At 47.6% G+C, this 22,066-nt stretch overlaps 1 protein-coding gene across 8 annotated transcripts in view; it reads right to left on the bottom strand.

Moving 5' to 3' along the window:
• ACSBG1 (acyl-CoA synthetase bubblegum family member 1) overlaps window positions 1-22,066 on the bottom strand; it is a 67,546-nt gene that overhangs the window by 5,453 nt on the left and 40,027 nt on the right. For 6 of the 8 annotated variants that reach the window (XM_004056593.5, XM_019010872.4, XM_055363914.2 and 3 more), the window contains 11 exons: window positions 21,595-21,815; window positions 21,021-21,109; window positions 20,595-20,715; window positions 9,780-9,860; window positions 9,541-9,690; window positions 9,039-9,215; window positions 7,824-8,005; window positions 6,622-6,852; window positions 5,686-5,903; window positions 1,467-1,606; window positions 675-921 (listed from right to left, as the gene is read on the bottom strand). In XM_004056593.5, the coding sequence (XP_004056641.3) occupies window positions 675-921; window positions 1,467-1,606; window positions 5,686-5,903; window positions 6,622-6,852; window positions 7,824-8,005; window positions 9,039-9,215; window positions 9,541-9,690; window positions 9,780-9,860; window positions 20,595-20,715; window positions 21,021-21,109; window positions 21,595-21,815 (1,857 nt within the window). Of the gene's footprint in view, window positions 1-674; window positions 922-949; window positions 1,107-1,466; window positions 1,607-5,685; window positions 5,904-6,621; window positions 6,853-7,823; window positions 8,006-9,038; window positions 9,216-9,540; window positions 9,691-9,779; window positions 9,861-20,594; window positions 20,716-21,020; window positions 21,110-21,594; window positions 21,816-22,066 lie in introns of those variants that run through there. The other 2 variants (XM_055363915.2, XM_055363918.2) reach the window with 2 other exon arrangements.

A 22,066-nucleotide genomic window follows, 5' to 3' on the forward strand; every position in this document is an offset into this window, starting at 1 on the left:
AGTACTCTCACCCCTAGAACCATACGTGACTCCAGCCTGAACACTAGCAGGGCCTTGGTGTTGGCCTGGTAGTTCCATTGTGATTTTCGGAGAAAACAGTCCCATAGTCAAGGCCAAGTTAAATGTCATGTTCAGATTAGAAAGTTCTAGCACATATCAGCCGGGCGCAGTGGCTCACGCCTGTAATCCCAGCACTTTGGGAGGCCAAGGCAGGCGGATCAACTGAGGTCGGGAGTTCGAGACCAGCCTGACCAACATGGAGAAACCACGTCTCTACTAAAAATACAAAATTAGCCAGGCATAGTGGCCCATGCCTGTAATCCCAGCTACTCGGGAGGCTGAGGCAGGAGAATCACTTGAACCCGCGAGGTGCAGGTTGCAGTGAGCCAAGGTCACGCCATTGCTCCCTAGCCTGGGTGACACAGCGAGACTCCATCTCAAAAAAAAAAAAAGAAAGTTCTAGCACATATCTTATACATTCAACAGACTCCACATAACCACAAGCCCATGCATGGAGCCATCGATGTCCTCCAACAGGAAGTAGATGGGTGTCACCCAGATTCCTGCCATGACCTTCTCTTTGCCGTGGCTGCTTCCTAACAATCACCTCCTAGGCACTGCCATGGCCCTGTCTTCCCACACAGCCCTTGCAACGGTGAAAAGGAAAAACCTACCCAACTCTCCACCCGAAATGGAGAAGTCTCTCTCGAGAATGGCCCACTTCTGGATGTGGTAGGGCCGGGCCGCCGCGTTCATGTTGACCCTCCGGATCCCCTCTTCGATGGCCTGGTACACGGCCTCATCCTTCTTCTCTACGATCTCGGACACTGTGGTGGCTCTGCTGCCCACCCTCTGGCAGAACTCCACAGCTTGTTCAGTCAGATTATCAGTCGGGTCAGAGGTGTCTGGGTCCAGAGTGCACTGAAAAGCCAGAGATCAGATGAGGACCAAGCCTTACCCAACAAGACGTAAGCCCTGGTCCTGGAGGAGGTCTTACTGCTGTCGGCAAGGGTGTGAATCATGTGAGCTCTGTTTCAAAGAGACGGTTCTAGAATGAGTAGCTGCTACTGTGTTGAGCCTCGTGTTATCGTGGAAGGAGCAGTGATCTGAGAATTAGAAGAGCTCGGTCAGTGACGTCATTGTCTGTAAAGCAGGGACCGTAACTCCTGCCTGTCTACCACCCTGGGGTCCAAGTACCTGCAGAGAGCAATGAGGGAGGGCAGCAGCACTTTGTAGACGGGAAAGTGCCAGTAACATGTAAAGGATCATCACGGTGGCTTATGTGGGACAGAAGGAATTTCCACGTGCCACAGTTTTTCCTACAGTGCAGGCAGCACGGACTTGAGTCATTCCAGAATGAAGCCATGAGATCTGGATGTGCCCTGTGCTGAATGTGGCTTCTGCCAGCCAGACCCACAGACCCCCTCACTGGCTGCTCCTTCTGAGCTGGAGCCCCCCAGACACACCTTCAAGGTGAGCAGCATGGACAGGAACTTCCTCTGGTCCCCAATGAGCATGGCGTTGCTGATGATGGGCAGCTCCATCTTCACAGCCTCCTCGATGGGCACAGGGGGCACATTCTCCCCACCAGCTGTGATGATCAATTCTGGGGAGGCAAGGCCAGGCCCCCGGCACAGAATGTAGTCCAGGTGCCCCAGCTGAACCACAACCCAAGCCTCAGCCACAACCCGGAAGCCTCAGCACAGCAGGCAGCACAGCTGGAGATGCCCCCTTTCTGGGAGCCAAGAAGCAGTGGCAGGCCCTCCAAAGCAACTCACACCTGCTTGGGGGCTGGTGGCAGCACCCCGACGACAAATGCTCACCCAAGTTTCCCTCTCCTCAGCTTGTCATCCACGACTCAGCCTGCTCAGACATCTCATCCATGGCCCCCTTCTGCCAGTCCCAGTTCCTGCCCCCAAATAGCCCGTGTCATTTCCCTTCCCTGCCTTTGCTTAATAACTACCATCCCTGTCACTCACACAGCACTCACCACCATGCTAAGCACTTCACATGCAGTAATTCATTTAATTGTCACAATAAACCTATAATGAAGCAGACACTCTTATTTTTTTGCAGATGAGGAAACTGAGGCACAGAGACATTCAGTAACTTGTCCAAGCTCACATGCTAATAAGTGGCAGAGCTAAGGTTTTAAATCCAGTCCATTTCCAGAGCCCATGCTCTCACCTGCCCTGCTAGGATGCATCTCCCCTTGCTTGCACCCTTCTCCCTGGAAGGTCCTCTCCCATTCTTTCCTTCTGTCCAACAGACTGCCAGGCACTCAGTGCCCTAGCCTGCTGTTGTCTGATAGTACTGATGGCTTACTTCTAGGCTAGATGGCAATAACTTCAATAAAATAAATTTAACGAATGTACATTGACTAATTTTAGTGAGACTGTACTCCTGTCCCTCATTTCTATCTAATTCAAAAAAGATTAATTGGTCACATTCTGTGCACAGGTCCTGTGCTGACATCAGGCACAGAATAGAACAAGGCTGCCCATGGCTGCAAGGAGCCCACAGTGCAGGGGGGCAGTGAGACAGAGGGAGGCACAGGGGCTGCAGGGCCAGGGCAGGGAGGCACCAGGCCCAGCTGCATGCTAAACATGAACGGGAGTTGGCAGGCAGAGGGCAGGACAGAAGCTGAAGCTTACAGGCCTTAAGGGAACTGCAGGTAGCAAGTGAGGCAGAGGCTGGAGAGGAGCAGGGAAGATCTTAGAGGCCTCCAGTGCTGGCTCAGGAGCTGGATTGTGAGCAGGCAGCTGGGAATTACTGAATGGTGTGAGATCAAAGTTTTAGGGTACTCTGGTAGCTGGGGTGAAGAGTGGTTATTCAGGGGACAGGCTGGCTAGAGAGGAATCCATGGCAAGTGTCTATATGATCAGGGTTTGTCTAGGACAGCAGAAGTCAGGTGAAGAGGAGAAGACAGACTCTGGAAATGTGGGAAGACAAAAACCCAGCCTCCCCAACATATGCCTCATCATTGCTACCTCATTCCTGCCCTTTTCTCCTCACTACCGCCCTCTGCATTCTTACCAGCATCTTTTACCATTAGTAAATGATTTAAAAATCCCTTAGCAAACTAAGGCTAGAAAGGAACTTCTTTAATCCAATAAGGAACATCTAAAAATTTTTACAGCAAACATACTTTTTTAAAGATTTAATAATTTTTTTAAATAAATAGAGATAGGATCTCACTATGTTGCCCAGGCTGGTCTTGAATTCCTGAGCTCAAGCAATCCTCCTGCCTCAGCCTCCCAAAGTACTGGGATTGCAGGTGTAAGCCACTGTGCTCAGCCAAACATACTTAATGATAAGTTAGTGAATGCTTCTCCCCTGATATCAGGAACAAAACAAGGATGACCACTATCACCACTTCTATTCAACACTGTCCTGGAGGTCCTAACCTGTGCAATATGGCAAGAAAAAAATTCATCTGCTACTTGCAGATGATATAGTTGTGTCCATAGAAAATTCAAAAGAATATACACATTACTGGATTGAATATGTGGTCTGATCAAACGATCCACAAAAGGTCATTTGATACAAGGCCAATATGCAAAAAGCAGTTGTATTTCTATATACCAGCAGCAAACAAATAGGAGAAAAAAATTTTGCAGCAACATCTGAGCTGAAAAAAAATTTTTAAGTGATATTATTTAAAATACCTTAAAAAATTCTTAGAAGTAAATATAAGGAAAGATGTGCAAAAATCTCTACACTAGAAAACATAGGCTGGATGCAGTGGCTCACACCTATAATCCCAGCACTTTAGGAAGCTGAGGCAGGAGGATGGCTTGAGCTCAGGAGCTCAAGACCAGCCTGGGCAACATGGCAAAACCCCGTCTCTACAAAAATAAAAAATTAGCCAGTTGTGGTGGCTTGCACCTGTGGTCCCAGCTACTTGAGAGGCTGAGGCTGGACCGGAGGATCACTTGAGCCCAGGAGGTAGAAGTTGCAGTGATCTGAGATCACGCCAGTGCACTCCAGCCTGGGCAACAAAGTGAGACCCTGTTTCAAAAATAAATAAATAAATAGCACATTATTGAGAGAAACTTAAAAAGACCTAAGTAAATGGAGAGATTTATCATATTTGTGAATTGGAAGAGACAACACTATAAACATGTATTTTCCTCACCAAATTGATCTATAGATTCAATGAAATCAAAATCAAAATTCCACCCAGTTTTTGAGGAAACATATAATGATTCTAAAATTCATATGGAAATGAAAATGGCCAAGAATAGCCAAGGTCATCTTGAAGAAGAAGAAGAGCAAGGCTGTAGGACTTAGCCGGATATCTATCCCTGTCATAAAGCTATAGAAATTAAGACACTGGGTAATGGTGCACGGATAGGTGAATAGACCAAGGGAACAGAATAGAGTCCACACATAGACCTCTCATAGACAGTCACTTCATAAAGGACAAAGGTATCACTGCAAGGCAATGGGGAAAGGATGCTGTGTCCGTTGGATATGTATTTGGAGAAAAGCTATTTGGACCGTTACCTCTCACTATACTAGTTCTAAAAGGAGGGCCGGCTCTGGTTGAATTTGGTTTTCTGGCTACTATCCTCCCCCATGCAGGGATGTGGGTCCCCTCATCTGCCATTACAAAGAGGCACACTAGGCGGCGCCCATGGCACATCCAAGCAGTCACCTGTTGCTCCCGGGGTCTCACTGGAGGGTACCTGCCAGGGCTCATCAGCCTGCACATCCCAGGGCCCAAATGCCACCGTGACCTTTTGTCCCTCCCTGGGGTGGCCGAGCCTCCATGGCCATCAGTTGGGTCCTGGGCACGGTCGCACACTGCCTGCATGATGTCCACAAAGTAGTTTATCCACTCAACTTAGTTTCAGTTTCCCCCATGAAGCCCTGGTGCAGGATTCCCACGTGGATGTTGCGGGCATGACACCAACTTGGGTGAAGCAGGCAGAACATTCTTCCACAGAGGCATCCCCAACTATTTCTGTCTCTGTGGGAAGTTTGTCTTATTTTAAATTTTATATCCAATTTGCATTCTATTCCCCATCATATCCGTGTTTGCATATAAAAATACATAATACTTACGCTCTTGAATCTTCTGGAAAGATTTGCCTTGTTTCTCTAGGGGTCTGATTTCCAGCTCTGCCATTTACTAGCTGGGTGACCTTGGGCAAGTTACTTAACCTCTCTGGATGTCCTCATTAGCAAGTTAAGGTTAATAAGTACCTGCCCCATAGGAGAGTGGAGTAAATAAAACGATGTCACTAAAGGTGCCATCTTAATAAAGGCTCAAGACCAGCAGCTGGTGTAAACAGTGCTGGCAGTGGAATTCCTGCCCCCACCCCACTGCAGCTGTCCAGGGCGCTTGCCTTTTTTTGTTTGTTTGTTTTGGTTTTGTTTTTGGAGACAGAGTCTAGCTCTGTCTCCCAGGCTGGTGTGCAACGAGGCAATCTCAGCTCACTGCAACCTCTGCCTCCCAGGTTCAAGTAATTCTCGTGCCTCAGCCTCCCGAATAGCTGGGATTACAGGTGCATGCCACCACGCCCAGCTAATTTTTCGTGTGTTTTTAGTAGAGATGGGGTTTCACTGTGCTGCCCAGGGTGGTCTTGAACTCCTGAGCTCAGACAATCTGCCCGCCTTGGCCTCCCAAAGTGCTGGGATTACAGGCATGAGCCACCGCGCCTGGCCTGGGGTGCTCACCTTTGAGGCGCCCAGTGATGTAGAGGAAGCCATCGGCGTCCAGGCGGCCAGCATCGCCCGTGTGCAGCCAGCCTTCCTCGTCGATGGCCTCACAAGTCTTGTCCTCCATGTTCAGGTAGCCCATGAAGATGGTGCGGCCCCACAGGCAGATCTCGCCAATGCCCTCTGCGTCCTGGTTCACCAGCTTCACCCGACAGCCGGGCACCACCTTGCCTGAGCTGGCGAGGGAGGGGCCGGGAGACTGGTCAGAGGGAGCTGTCTCCTCCAAGCCCCCACTGGGGAGCCGGGGTCCCAACTGCTCGGTCTTCACTGATTGCTAGAAGGTATCCCCTCACAGGGCTTTTGTATTTTTACAGGGGACTTAGAGCTGAAAGGTAGAGCCAAGTAAAGGGTTTTAGGGAATGAAGGAAGGAAGGAACAAATGAAATGGTAATGGTAGAACTTGGAGCACTGTAATAGGCTGGCAGGGAGAGGAGATATTTAATCATAATAGATGATCCTGCAAATCACTCCCCAGAACTGACCGCCCTCACCATCCATTAGGAGGCTGGCCTGGTCCCCCCAACTCCTACCCCAGCTGGCCCCTGGGCCATCTGCTCTCCTAGAACACACTGGAGCACACCCCACCCCAAAAGACGGAGGGGCCAGAGGAAAACTGCTCCATAGGTTCAGGGGGCACCTGGGCTAGGCAGGCTGTTTTCAACCACAGACTCATGACACGGTGGCAGAGGCCACTCCCACTAGACTGAGGATAAGCTAGGGACTTGGCCCAAGATGGCATTGTTGGCTCTCAGGGGCTCCATAGCCCAGTGGCCAGGTCTCTGGGACCCAACTGGCATGCAAAGAGAAGGGGATCCCCAGGGCACTCAGCAGGCGGGCACAAAGTACCAGCAAGGGCGCATGGGTGTGCATGTGTGCGGCAGCCTCGAGCCTCACCTGTACAGCCGGTAGTTGTAGGGACTGGACATGAAGTGGGGGCCTGAGGTCTCACTGAGGCCGTAGCCCGCATACAAGCGGATATTGAGACCCAGGAAGAAGTGCTGTGTCTCTGCCGTCATGGGGGCCGCTCCATAGAAGTTCTTCTGACACTTGGCAAATCCCAGTGCCTGGCGGACCTTGGCTAGCACCAGGTAATCTGCCAGTCTGGTTGTGAAGGGCTTCAGGTCGCTGGTGGGAGAGGGAGAATGGTTTACAGAAGAAATCACACACACACACACACACACACACACACACACACACACACACATTAAGAGGGTGGTATGGTGGTATTCAGTGAGAACACCCTGGCTCGGCCATTCCAGTTGTCTGTTCCAGTTGGTTGGTTTGAATATTGAACCTGCCCATGAACATGCATGCAGATGTAGGTATGCAGGCACATGGTTGTGTGCAAATATGTCTTGACCCAGGAAGTCAGATTCAGCTGTGTACAGGTGTATGGGCAACAACACAGATGCATGCCATTTTGCACACACAATACACATGCACAGAAACTTGAAGTATGTATTCATGTATACACATGTACAAACGTGGGACCCCAGTGAAGCCCACAAATGCTTTGTTCATGCATGTTCATGTTTCGTGTCTGTGCAAATGAAGCTGTGGATGCACAGATATGTACACACATCTCATGAAACATACCATTTCACAGGCACATGGGGAATGGAAACTACTTCTAAATTGAAACCGAGCCAGCTTTACGTCACTGACCCTCTATAGAACTATGTGGGAATTTTAAAAGCTATAGAAAGATAGAAAGGGCAAAATATCTGAGGGGTCACTTGGGATGCTGAAAAGGCCGGAAAGCCTAAGTCCTGATCACTGTGGCCCCTTCTCCAGCCACGTACTGAGGTCAGGAGACCTCAGGAGATTGTGCCAGAAGCTGCTCCTGGGGAGGTGAATTTCACTTCAGAGAAAGCAAGTTAGTCCTCCCAGTCAGAATCCAAAGGTGGAGCGACTGTCCCCAGCAGGCCTTGGGAAACGCACAGGAGCTCAAGCCCAGTCATGGATGGGGCCTCTGCACGGGGTCTCCAGAGCTGCCCGGCCACTGGAACCAGGACAGGCGTGGCGTATCAGACCCTCACTGTGTTTTGGGTCAGCCCGCTCTCTCCCCAGGCCTCCCGCCCGTGGGCCCTTCGTACCTGCCAGGGCAGGTGAGATTCTGCTCCAAGGTCACTGACATGGCCCACAGCAGCATCTTGCGCCGGATGAAGCCAGACTGAGCTGCCACCTCCTGGATGCGCTCCATGATCTTCTCCCACACCCGGGGCACCCCCATGTGTGATGTGGGCTCCACCTCCCGCAGCGTGTTCACCAGGCTCCCCTGTTCACACCAGAAGAGGCAGGCCTGTTGGGTCAGGGGCATCTGGGGCCCAGGGGTCCCCTCTCACCAGCCAGGCATGCCAGTGGCACACACATGCTCCAACGGGCACCCACACACACCTGCACGCAAGGTGTGGCACATACTGTTTCCTCAATGGCTGTCGCCTTGCTTTTTGCTCACAGAACCCTGGTGGCAGGCAGCAGTCAGGCAGCCAGTGCTGACCTCAGTCTCATCCCAGCCCTGAGCGTGGCGACTCTCCATGAGTCTGACTCAGACACAAGAATCCCATTCCCCTCGGCAGCATTTGGTTTGAGAACAGACAGGTGACACTTTGGGACACTGAGATGCTGGTGGAGGGAAACTTGCTGGGGGGTTTCTGGGAAAGTTTTCCTCACAGTTAAAATAAGGGTCCAAAGAACAGGTATATCCTGTGAAGCTGGGATTCAGGGAAGGGCTGTAGCCTTCTGGTGATACTCTGAGGATGCCCGTCCTTGATCATGTCACAAGTCCCGTGAACCACTCTGACTCGACCTTACGTAATGGCATCAGGTTTCCTTTTTTTTTTTTTTTTTTTTTGAGACGGAGTCTCGCGCTGTTGCCCAGGCTGGAGTGCAGTGGCGTGATCTCGGCTCACTGCAAGCTCCACCTCCTGGGTTCACGCCATTCTCCTGCCTCAGCCTCCCTAGTAGCTGGGACTACAGGCACCTGCCACCACTCCCATCTAATTTTTTGTATTTTCAGTAGAGATGGGGTTTCACCGTGTTAGCCAGGATGGTCTCGATCTCCTGACCTCGTGATCTGCCTGCCTCGGCCTCCCAAAGTGCTGGGATTACAGGCGTGAGCCACCGTGCCCGGCCTAGTTTCCCTTCTTGTTTGGTCATTCGAGTCAGGCTGTGCCCACTGCAGCTGACAGAATTCTGACTGATACATGCACAGGAACAGCACACACACAAATGCACTCAGGGCCCACGGACACATGTGGACGTGGCCTGGCACATGGGCTCAGACGGACACACGGTAAAGGCAGACTGACCTTCAGGGCGTCAGGTTCGGCAAAGCAGACCTGGGCCCCCCACTGGATGCCTGTCCACAGGTCGTAGATCTGGGCGGCAATGTGGCTGAGGGGCAGGTAGCTGACTACCACCTCCTGCTGGACTTCTGCCGGCTGGATGTCACCAGCCTGGCTGCCGTACCGTGCCGTCCACGTGATCTGGAGGACAAGTAGATGGATCCCAGCAGCGTCCACAAGCCAGCCCTGGCGGTGCTCACAACTGTGGCCACCCTGGGGGCCAGCCCCACTGTGGTGCCCCCTGTGGCGATTCTGCAGGCTCTGAAAACCCCAGGACAGGCATCCCCTCCCCCTTGCTGAGCTCAGTCTGGGCCACAGATTGATGGGCTGTTCTACCTATCCCAGCTCCTAGAGCAGAGGGGCCCAAGGAGCTTTCCCAGGGGCTACTGGGGCAGAGCCATGGCCCAGATTCACCCATAACCCCCTTGCACCCCGCCCCCCCAACCCCACCGGGCATCTGTCCTACATTGTCTTGACTCAGCATCACGCCCTTGGGGTTCCCAGTGGTGCCGGAAGTGTAGACTAGCACACAGCACTGGTTGGGCTGCTGGGTGTCAATGATGGCGTCCAGGGCTTCCTCAGGCACTTCATTCCCCAGCTCCATGAATTCCTCCATCTGTAGCCAGATACAGGGAGCAGGCAGGCTAGGTCAGCTGGGTGGGCCCAATAGGCCCCACCTGGCGCCCAGGGCCCCACTGCCCATACCGTGTACACATTGGCCATCTTGTTTGGAGGAGGTTCTTTATATATCACGACTGCCTTTAGATGTGGCAACTGTTTCCAGATCTGCATTGACAGGAAAAATAGATCAGGTTTCAGTAAGAGAAATGTCACCTTCTAAAAAGTACCCCATCTCCCTGTGTGAGTCGGCTTAGTAAAGGTCTCTGGGTGCCCCGTCTCTGACCTTTGACCCCAGCAGGACAACTGCCACCCTTCACCCATAGTTTCCCTCCTGAGAACTTGGGAGCAGTAAAGGTGGGGATAGCCAGGGGACTGGGGATGGCTCCCCATTGAAGGAAAACCACCAAACAAGCTGGGGCTTGGTTGAACAAACCATGATCCAGCCACACAATGGAGTAGTGCTATGTGACTATAGGAGAAAGAGGGAGAGGAGCAGAGGGCAGAGGAGAGAGGGAGAGAATTCTATGTGCAGAGAGTGAGTGGTTTCTAGGATATATTATTAAGTGAAAAAAGGAAGTTTACAATATGTGCATAGTATGCTATATTCGTGTAAGAAAGGGGTGCAATGTAAATATATGTATGCAAACATGTATTTACTTATGTTTACAAAAAGAGGCCGGGTGTGGTGGCTCATGCCTGTAATCCCAGCACTTTGGGAGGCCAAGGTGGGAGGGTCATTTGAGGTCAGGAGTTCGAGACCAGCCTGGTCAACATGGTGAAACCCTGTTTCTACTAAAAATACAAAAATTAGCCAGGTGTGGTGGTGCATGCCTGTAATCCCAGCTACTCGGGAGACTGAGGCACGAGACTCGCTTGAGCCCGGGAGGCAGAGGTTGCAGTGAGCCGAGATTGCTCCTCGGCACTCCAGAGAGAGACTCTGTCTCAGAACAAACAAACAAAAAGAAACTCAAAGGTTAAACCAAAACCTGATTGAATTCACTGTGTATAGGCAGAGCGGGAATAAAGGGAAGAAGAAAGGGATGGAAGCAAAAATTCTTTGAGTGTTATCTCACATGATTTTGACTTTGGAATCATGTAAATGTCTTAACCATTTGAAAAATAAAGTTATATGTAAAAGGAAGTCAGGTGTGGTGGCTCATGCCTGTGATCCCAGCTACTTGGGAGGCTGAGGCAGAAGGATTGCTTGAGGCCAGAAGTTTGAGACCAGCCTGGGCAATATAGTGAGGCCGTATCTTTGGTGGGGGGACGGGGCGGGGAACACTACACAATTTTTAGAAAGGGAAAAAATGAGTTCCTAAAACTTGAAAACACTCTGAAAGAAATGAGTTAGCCCAAGATCAAGGAACCAGAAGAAAAAAAGAGAAAGAAATGAATTAGACCACATACTAAGTTAGTAACATAACCACACACACACAGAATTACATCAAGATCAAGGAATTTTATAATAGTGCACTTTGATCCCTCTTTTTCAGTGGCACTTACTCTAAAGGCAAAAGGGAATTTCAAATTCTATGCAATAGTCTTATTGGTTTCTGGGGTTTTGTTTTGTTGGTTTTGTTGGTTTTGTTTTGGAGACAGGTTCTTGCTCTGTGGTATGATCATGGCCCACTGCAGCCTCAAACCCCTGGGCTCCCATGATCCTGCCTCAGCCTCCCGAGTAGCTGGGACTACATGTTCACACCACCACATCTGGCTAATTAAATTTTTCTTTTTTTTTGTAGAGACAGGGTCTCACTATGTTGCCCAGGCTGATCTTGAACTCCTGGGCTCAAGAGATCCTTCTGCCTTGGCCTCCCAAAGTGCTGGGATTATAGGAATGAGCTGCTGCACCTGGCCTTATTGTTGGTAATAATACTGATACTACTATTTCAAAATTATTTGATATATACTGTCGGATTATGTTAATCCTATTAGGAACTAAGATTCTAAGGTAAAATAAAAGAAATACAAGAATAAAATGAAGTAAGCTAAAACCTCACAATATAACATTTGAAAAGTTATAGAAATAACAGAAATATCAGTGTGAACTCCTGATTTTTTGCTAAAATATATATTCCTGAGACTTCTGATTCTGATCACAAGGGAGTAACATCCATCGTTGCACTGTAAATACTAGGAAACTGGACAAACAGAATAGCTGGGTGGGCCCAGCAGGCCCCAGCTGGTGCCCAGTGCCCCAGTGCCCATATGGTGTACACATTGGCCATCTTGTTTGGAGAGAAAGCAATTGATTTCAGATACTGGACTACAGACAGCTCAGGACTGATATCCCTGAGAGAGGGAAACAGATGGGGTGAGCCTCTAAGTGTGCCCCAGCTTTCTGCCCAGGGGCAATTTTTGAGCTATGGGAGAGACAGACAGAGGGAGAGAGAGGGAGAGAGAGGGAGAGAGAGGGAGAGAAAGGGAGAGGGGGAGAGAGAGAGAGAGAGAGAGGAATACAGAACCCAGTTGTCTTACTGAGTTGAGGTGACCAAGATCAGAACTCAGGAAAGCTGAGGCGGCTAGAATTTGTGAGATAGAATATCAGCAGACAGGAGAGAACTATATAGAGAAAGGGTTCTAGAAATTCTTTTAGGGTCTTTGATTGACTCCCCATCTGCTCATGCATAGGGTGAAACTCCATGAAGCTGGAGGAAGACCAATGACCAGGGCTGGAAGTCAAACAGCAGCTGATGTAGGAATTGCTCATGTTTCCCCCCACCAGAATGGAGGGACCCCATCAGGCATTAAGCAGAGCCCAGAAGGGTCACGTCTTAGTGATGAGGCTAAATTAGCCTTAGAGTAAAGGCTACCTGAAGGCCTGGCCTAAAAAGCCTTAAACATAGCCTCAAAATAAAGTTCAGAGAGAAAAAAAAATGGAAAAAAATTACCTGTGGGACAATATCAAAAAATCAAATATACATGTAATTGGAGTCCCAGAAAATTTTTTTAATTGAAAAACAGTCTGAGAAATTTTCAAATATAAATTGGTGGATTAAAACTATAAATCTACCAATTTCAGAAGCTGAATGACTCCTAAGCAGAATAAACACAAAGAAAACCACCTTAAGATACAACATAACCAAATTGCTGAAAATCAGCGAAAAGGAAAAAAATCTTAAAAGCAGCCAGAAAAACAAAACACTATGTGGAGAGGAACGAAAATAAGATATCGTAGACTTCTTGTTAGAAATTATGCAAATAGAAAACACTGAAATGAAATATTTAAAGTGCGGAAAGGAAAAAAAAACACCCTGTGAACCCATAAATCTAAATCAGATAAAATGACTTTTAAAAAATGAACAGAAAAACAAGCACATTTTCAGACAAAGACAAGCTGAAAGAATGTATTGCCATCAGACCTGTATTATAAGAAATGTTAAAAAAAAGTTCTTAGTCTCTTTGTAGGTCACTCAGGACTTGCTTTATGAATCTGGGTGCTCCTGTATTGGGTGCATATATATTTAGGAGAGTTAACTCTTCTTGTTGGATTGATCCCTTACCCTTATGTAATGGCCTTCTTTGTCTCTTTTGATCTTTGTTGGTTTAAAGTCTGTTTTATCAGAGACTAGGCTTAGACTCCCACACAATAATAACGGGAGACTTTAACACCCCATTGTCAACATTAGACAGATCAACGAGACAGAAAGTTAACAAGGATACCCAGGAATTGAACTCAGCTCTGCACCAAGCGGACCTAATAGACATCTACAGAACTCTCCACCCCAAATCAACAGAATATACATTTTTTTCAGCACCACACCATACCTATTCCAAAATTGGCCACATAGTTGGAAGTAAAGCTCTCCTCAGCAAATGTAAAAGACCAGAAATTATAGCAAACTGTCTCTCAGACCATAGTGCAATCAAACTAGAACTCAGGATTAAGAAACTCACTCAAAACCGCTCAACTACATGGAAACTGAACAATCTGCTCCTGAATGACTACTGGGTACATAACGAAATGAAGGCAGAAATAAAGATGTTCTTTGAAACCAACAAGAACAAAGACACAACATACCAGAATCTCTGGGACACATTCAAAGCAGTGTGTAGAGGGAAATTTATAGCACTAAGTGCCCACAAGAGAAAGCAGGAAAGATCCAAAATTGACACCCTAACATCACAATTAAAAGAACTAGAAAAGCAAGAGCAAACACATTCAAAAGCTAGCAGAAGGCAAGAAATAACTAAAATCAGAGCAGAACTGAAGGAAATAGAGACACAAAAATCCCTTCAAAAAATTAATGAATCCAGGGGCTGGTTTTTTGAAAGGATCAACAAAATTGATAGACCGCTAGCAAGACTAATAAAGAAGAAAAGAGAGAAGAATCAAATAGACGCAATAAAAAATGATAAAGGGGATATCACCACTGATCCCACAGAAATACAAACTACTATCAGAGAATACTACAAACACCTCTATGCAAATAAACTAGAAAATCTAGAAGAAATGGATACCTTCCTCGACACATACACCCTCCCAAGACTAAACCAGGAAGAAGTTGACTCTCTGAATAGACCAATAACAGGCTCTGAAATTGTGGCAATAATCAATAGCTTACCAACCAAAAAGAGTCCAGGACCAGATGGATTCACAGCCAAATTCTATCAGAGGTACAAGGAGGAGCTGGTACCATTCCTTCTGAAACTATTCCAATCAATAGAAAAAGAGGGAATCCTCCCTAACTCATTTTATGAGGCCAGCATCATCCTGATACCAAAGCCGGGCAGAGACACAACCAAAAAAGAGAATTTTAGACCAATATCCTTGATGAACATTGATGCAAAAATCCTCAATAAAATACTGGCAAACTGAATCCAGCAGCACATCAAAAAGCTTATCCACCATGATCAAGTGGGCTTCATCCCTGGAATGCAAGGCTGGTTCAATATACGCAAATCAATAAATATAATCCAGCATATAAACAGAACCAAAGACAAAAACCACATGATTATCTCAACAGATGCACAAAAGGCCTTTGACAAAATTCAACAACCTTCATGATAAAAACTCTCAATAAATTAGGTATTGATGGGACGTATCTCAAAATAATAAGAGCTATCTATGACAAACCCGCAGCCAATATCATGCTGAATGGGCAAAAACTGGAAGCATTCCCTTTGAAAACTGGCACAAGACAGGGATGCCCTCTCTCACCACTCCTATTCAACATAGTGTTGCAAGTTCTGGCCAGGGCAATTAGGCAGGAGAAGGAAATAAAGGGTATTCAATTAGGGAAAGAGGAAGTCAAATTGTCCCTGTTTGCAGGTGACATGATTGTATATCTAGAAAACCCCATTGTCTCAGCCCAAAATCTCCTTAAGCTGATAAGCAACTTCAGCAAAGTCTCAGGATACAAAATCAATGTACAAAAATCACAAGCATTCTTATACACCAATAACAGACAAACAGAGAGCCAAATCATGAGTGAACTCCCATTCACAATTGCTTCAAAGAGAATAAAATACCTAGGAATCCAACTTACAAGGGACGTGAAGGACCTCTTCAAGGAGAACTACAAACCGCTGCTCAATGAAATAAAAGAGGATAGAAACAAATGGAAGAACATTCCATGATCATGGGTAGGAATAATCAATATCATGAAAATGGCCATACTGCCCAAGGTAATTTATAGATTCAATGCCATCCCATCAAGCTACCAATGACTTTCTTCACAGAATTGGAAAAAAACTACTTTAAAGTTCATATGGAACCAAAAAAGAGCCTGCATCGCCAAGTCAATCCTAAGCCAAAAGAACAAAGCTGGAGGCATCACGCTACCTGACTTCAAACTATACTACAAGGCTACAGTAACCAAAACAGCACGGTACTGGTACCAAAACAGAGATATAGATCAACGGAACAGAACAGAGGCCTCACAAATAACGCCACATATCTACAACTATCTGATCTTTGACAAACCTGACAAAAACAAGCAATGGGGAAAGGATTCCCTATTTAATAAATGGTGCTGGAAAACTGGCTAGCCATATGGAGAAAGCTGAAACTGGATCCCTTCCTTACACCTTATACAAAAATTAATTCAAGATGGATTAAAGACTTAAACGTTAGACCTAAAACCATAAAAACCCTAGAAGAAAACCTAGGCATTACCATTCAGGACATAGGCATGGGCAAGGACTTCATGTCCAAAACACCAAAAGCAATGGCAACAAAGGCCAAAATTGACAAACGGGATCTAATTAAACTAAAGAGCTTCTGCACAGCAAAATAAACTACCATCAGAGTGAACAGGCAACCTACAAAATGGGAGAAAATTTTTGCAACCTACTCATCTGACAAAGGGCTAATATCCAGAATCTACAATGAACTCAAACAAATTTACAAGAAAAAAACAAACAACCCCATTAAAAAGTGGGCAAAGGACATGAACAGACACTTCTCAAAAGAAGACATTTATGCAGCCAAAAAACACATGAAAAAATGCTCACCATCACTGGCCATCAGAGAAATGCAAATCAAAACCACAATGAGATACCATTTCACACCAGTTAGAATGGCAATCATTAAAAAGTCAGGAAACAGCAGGTGCTGGACAGGATGTGGAGAAATAGGAACACTTTTACACTGTTGGTGGGACTGTAAACTAGTTCAACCATTGTGGAAGTCAGTGTGGCGATTCCTCAGGGATCTAGAACTAGAAATACCATTTGACCCAGCCATCCCATTACTGGGTATATACCCAAAGGACTATAAATCATGCTGCTATAAAGGCACATGCACATGTATGTTTATTGCGGCACTATTCACAATAGCAAAGACTCGGAACCAACCCAAATGTCCAACAATGATAGACCGGATTAAGAAAATGTGGCACATATACACCATGGAATACTATGCAGCCATAAAAAATGATGAGCTCATGTCCTTTGTAGGGACGTGGATGAAATAGGAAATCATCATTCTCAGTAAACTATTGCAAGAACAAAAAACCAAACACCGCATATTCTCAGTCATAGGTGGGAATTGAACAATGAGAACACATGGACACAGGAAGGGGAACATCACACTCTGGGGACTGTTGTGGGGTGGGGGGAAGGGGGAGGGATAGCTTTAGGAGATATACCTAATGCTAAATGATGAGTTAATGGGTGCAGCACACCAGCATGGCACATGTATACATATGTAACTAACCTGCACATTGTGCACATGTACCCTAAAACTTAAAGTATAATAATAATAAAATTTTAAAAAATAGATAAATAAAAGTAATTGGCAATAATAAGTTTTGGTCTGTACATTTCATACATAAATGTGGGATGTTGAATATAAAAGAACAAACAGAATAGTTGTAATAAAATACTAATACAAATCTTAAAAAAAAAAAGAAAAGTTCTTAAGGCTGAAAAGATGATATCAGATAAAAACTTGGATCTACATAAAGGAAGACAGAGTATCAGAAACGGTAAAAATGTGGGTAAATATGAAACATATTATTTCCTTCTTTAAAATTTTCTCTGAAAGATACTCAGCTGGACTGGGTGCATTGGCTCATGCCTGTAATCTTAGTACTTTGGGAAGCCGAGGTGGGCAAATTGCTTGAGCCCAGGAATTTGAGACCAGCCTGGGCAACATAGCAAGACTCTGTCTCTACAAAAAATACAAAAATTCAGCTGTTGTCATCCATTTTACTTCTATAGAGGTTATAAACCCCACAATACATTGTTATTACTCTTGATTTCAACAGCTGAGTATCTTTCCTTCTTTCTTTTTGTTTTTTTAAGACAGGGTCTAACTCTGTCATCCAGGCCAGAGTGTAGTGTTGCAATCACGGCTCACTGCAGCCTCACATGCCTGTAGTCCCAGCTACTTGGGAGGCTGAGGTGGGAGGATTGCTTGAGCCCAGGAGGTTGAGGCTGCAGTGAGCCATGATTGCACCACTGCACTCCAGTCTGGGTGACAAAGTGAGACCCTGTCTTAAAAAAAAAGGAAAAAAGAAAGAAAGATACTCAACTGTTGAAAGCAAGAGTAATAACAATGTTTGTGGGGTTTACAACCTCTATAGAAATAAAATGGATGACGACAGCTGAAAGGATGGGAGGGTGGAAGTATACTGTTGTATGGTTCCACATTTCATGGGAACTGGTATCTTGGAGAGTACACTGTGATAAGTTAAAGATGCATATTGTAAAATCAGAGCAAACACTGATATAGTAACAAAGGATAGCTAATAAGCCACTGAAGATCAAATGGAAGACCAAAAGAAAACAAGATAAAAAATACAAAAAAGTCAGGAAAGAGGAGAAAAGGAACAAAGAATAAATGGGACAAATAATAAAATAGCCAAATGGTGGATTTATACATAATTTCATCAGATTGGATAAAAGGGCAAGACTCAACTATGTGCTGTCTACAAGAAACTCACTTTAAATATAAAGACACAGCTAGGTTAAAATTAAAAGAATACAAAAATATATAATGCAAACATTAATTATCAGAAACCTGGAGTGGCTATATTAATTTGAGGCAAAGTAGTTTTGGAACAAGAATTATTACCAGGGATAAGGAGGAACATTTCTTAATGATCAAGTGTTAATTTATCAAGAAAACATAATAATCTAAACACGTATATGCCTAATAACAGAGCTCCAAAATACATAAAGCAAAACCTAATAGAACCAGAAGGAAAAATAGACGTCTACAATAATAGAGATTTCCACATTCCCTTTCTTAGTATTTGATAGAGCAAGAAGACAGAAAATCAACAGAGATACGGAAGACAACATTAAAATACTACCAACCAACTTGATTTAATTAACATTTATAGAACCTTCTAGCCAACAACTGCAGAGTACACATTCTTTCAAATATGCATGGAACATTCACCAAAATTGATCATTATTCTATCACACCTACTCTGTACAAACAGAGTGTCTCAGGTACCAAAGAGCCCCAGGTAATGAAGGAAAGTTCTTTCTTTGGAGATTTCCAGCCAATGAATTACAAATTCAACATTTTGCTACCCCTAATAAAATAATTAATTTCAGGCAAACATCATCAAGGGATTCTAAAACCATTAGGAGAAAGGCTGATGGGGAATTTCACAGTGGAAGAAGAGAAGGTGGTCGTGAAGAAGCCCAACGTAACTGAAAGTAGTACCACCTGCCATCATGTGCCTCTTGAGGCGGTGCATTATGAAGGACATGGTATCACCTACGGGGTGATATAATGATTTAAAAGCACTTATATGGTGCTGCCATGGGTTGAATTGTCTCCCCCTCCACAACCCGCCGCAAAGAGATATGCCAAAGTCCTCATAGCTGGTACCTCCAAGTGTGACCTTATGGGGAAATAGGGTCTTTATGGAGGTAATGAAGTTAAAACAAAGTCATTAGGGTGGGCTCGAATCCAATATTCCTGGTGTCCTTATAGAAATGGGAAATTTGGACACAGAGACAGACACAGAAGGACGACGACGTGAAGACACTGTGAGAACGCCAGCTGAGGATGAAGGCAGAGGCCTGGGTGATGCCTCTACAAGCCAAGGAGCACAAAAATGGCCAGCCAACCCCAGAAGCCACCCTTTTCCAGCAGCCTTGGCAAATGAATACAAGTGCCCACCAAGAGTCAGACACTGGTCTAAGAGTTACCCTCATACCAGCCCTTCCAGGTGACCTCTGCGGCTGTCACCATCCTCCCCAAGGCCACACTGCATTTGAGCTCTGGCAGGTCCAGCCCAAGTGTGTGTGTTCACCCACTTCTCTACACCACTTCTGGTTAAACCCTGCTCAGAGGCCTTTGTACATCTAGCCAGGGCAGCTCTGAGGTCTTCCTGGGGCTTCATTTTATTTTGCCGTGAGCCAGAAGTTCTTGGCCTGGGCTGCCCACAGCCTCACCTGAGGCTATTTTCAAACTCACTCTGATTTGGGGATGCCCTCCAAGAGGTTCTGCCTCAAGGGTCTGGGCTGCAGCCTGAGTCTCCCCCAAGGATTCTGGCGCTGCCCTGCTGGTATCCCCCAAGGATACTGGCCCCGCTTGCTTTTCTCTTTCAGGCTTCAGGAAACTTCTCCTGAAGAAGTTTCTCCTGAAGAAACTTCTCCACTAGAAATGAGGATAGGCACCTACTCTGGCTCCTCTGGGGATCCCGATCGCATAGTCTTGGAAGGTTGGAGACCATTTGTCCCACCCTCGGGCACAGATGGAAGCTGTGGCCCAGGTGACATCTCCAGAATCACAGGCAAGCCAACAAGTCAGTCTCTGAGGCCTCCCTTGGGATGCAGGGAGCCCTTGAATGCCTTAAAGGCTGTTGGGCTCAGCTGGGACAGAGAGGTGTCCCCAGGCCACCACACCCCAGTATGGTGCATGCAGGGACAGAGCCAGTTAGGGGTGGGCCTTAGATCAGGAGGCATCATCAATGCTCCAGAAAAGACCCCGCTGGCTCTAGAGGCACTCTGAGCTCCTGCTCTGCCCAAACTGTGTCTGACTTGGCTCAACCCCCACCCTGTGGCAGCCCTCGCCACCCCCCATCACCCTGTTCCTCACCTAGACTTGAGTGCTCAAGATGTCACAGCCCTAAGCCACTCACCTGCACATAACCCTTCCACTGCCAGAGGACCCCGGCCCCCACAGCTCTTGCTTCCCCTTAGGGGAGACCCTGTCCCAAAGAGAAAGCCATGGAAGGCAGTGGCTGGACAGGAGTCCTACCCAAGGCCTTATCACCACTTCTGGGGCATGTCACTTGAGCCTCCATTTCCTTGCCTGTCAAATGGGTAAGTAGCCGTTGCCCTGCCTTGCTTGCTGTGTATGCGTTAGAGGGTTGCTGTTGAGGATGAGGACGCTCTGGATGGAGGGCAGGAAGGTTCCGTGTGAGTTGGAGTGGAGGTGCATGGGGATACCCAGTGTCTGACCCCATGCCCACTGCCTCTTCCTCAAACCTTCAGGATCTTTTCCAGCTGCTTCTGCGTGTCGACCACGATGACATTGGCGCAGCAGTCATAAGCAATGTACTGGCAAGCCTCGGGGGAGCTGGTGGTGTAAATGCCAGTGACGATGCCACTGTAGGAGACCCAGGAAGATTCACCTTAGGGGAGGTGCAGAGGGGCCACCCCCTTCCCCCATCCCCACATCTGTAGCCCCCAGACCCAGAGAGCTCCCATAGCCTGGCAGGAGGGGCTCCCAAGGCACCTGAGCACCTCCTCCCCTGCAGAGAGGGCACCAGATGCAGGTCCACCAGAAGGCCCCAGGGAGGAGGCAGGATGGTGGGGAGTGGGTCGGGGCTGCTAAAAAGAGATAAGAACCCTCCCCTACCCTCTGCCCACTGCCAACCCACTGGAGGCCCCGTCCCTGCCCCCACCACTCACCCTGCAAATACTGTGCCCACTGCCGAGAAGAACCACTCCGGGGAGTTGAAGCCGAGGATGGCCACACCGTGGGCCTGCTTCAGGCCGAGCTCCAGGTCAAAGGCAGACAGGCCAGGTCAGCCGGGCAGGGACTGGGACCCTCATGCCCCTCTCAGAGCCCCCACCCAGACTGCAGGGGACCTGAAGGCTCCACCCTCCCAGGGTCCCCTCAGTCAGAGAATCCCCTTGGAGGAGAAGGGGTTGGTCACTCAACAGCCCTCACTGCCCCTCCCAGGGCCTTGCCAGGGAGTCTGTCCGGCCCCTCAGCCCAGCACACTGGGCTTCCAGCCCGCCCTGAATGTGATCACAAATGAAAAGTGAGTAACAAGTGCTTGGCACATGGTAGGGGCTCAGCAAATAAAAGCTCAGTACGGGGCCCAGCATGGAGTATCAGCCCCACGCACAATGACGGCTTCTACAGTTATTGTTCCTAAGAGCCTTGCCCAGTGGGCAGTTGGAGAGGAGGCCTGTGAGGCCCAGAGCTGGGAGGCACATCTGGGGAGGGGCAAGGCCTTGCCATGAGGGGCCCCCTTACCTTCAGGAAGCCCTTGGCGGCTCTGCGGGCGAGCAGGTAGTATTGGGAGTAGGAGATGTGTTCCCACTTGTCCTGGCGCTTGAAGCCCAAAGCGCTGAGGTCCCCATACTTATCCAGGGCCTCGTAGAACATGCGATGCACAGTGTAGGGAAGCTGTGGGCAGCTGGGGTCTATGCGCAGGCGCACCCGCCCATCGGCCCGAGTCGTCCACAGCGCCTCCTCTGTGGGGTGGGGGAGACCACAGCTTGGATCATGCCAGCCTGAGGACACTTGTCCTGCCCTGGGCAGAGCTCGCAGCCCTTCTGGTGCTGACAATGCCTTGGGTCCTCGGCCTTGAGGCTGGCAGGCCAGGGTAGACTGGGGTAGACTGGGGTAGGCTGGGAGACCGCCTAGAGGAGGAGGTCTGACTCAGCCTTGAAGGAAGAGCAAAGTTTAGGGATGCAGCAAGGAAGAGGAGAGGAAATAACTGGAG

This window comes from Gorilla gorilla, chromosome 16 (assembly GCF_029281585.2).
Source record: "Gorilla gorilla gorilla isolate KB3781 chromosome 16, NHGRI_mGorGor1-v2.1_pri, whole genome shotgun sequence".
Lineage (NCBI taxonomy): Eukaryota > Metazoa > Chordata > Mammalia > Primates > Hominidae > Gorilla > Gorilla gorilla.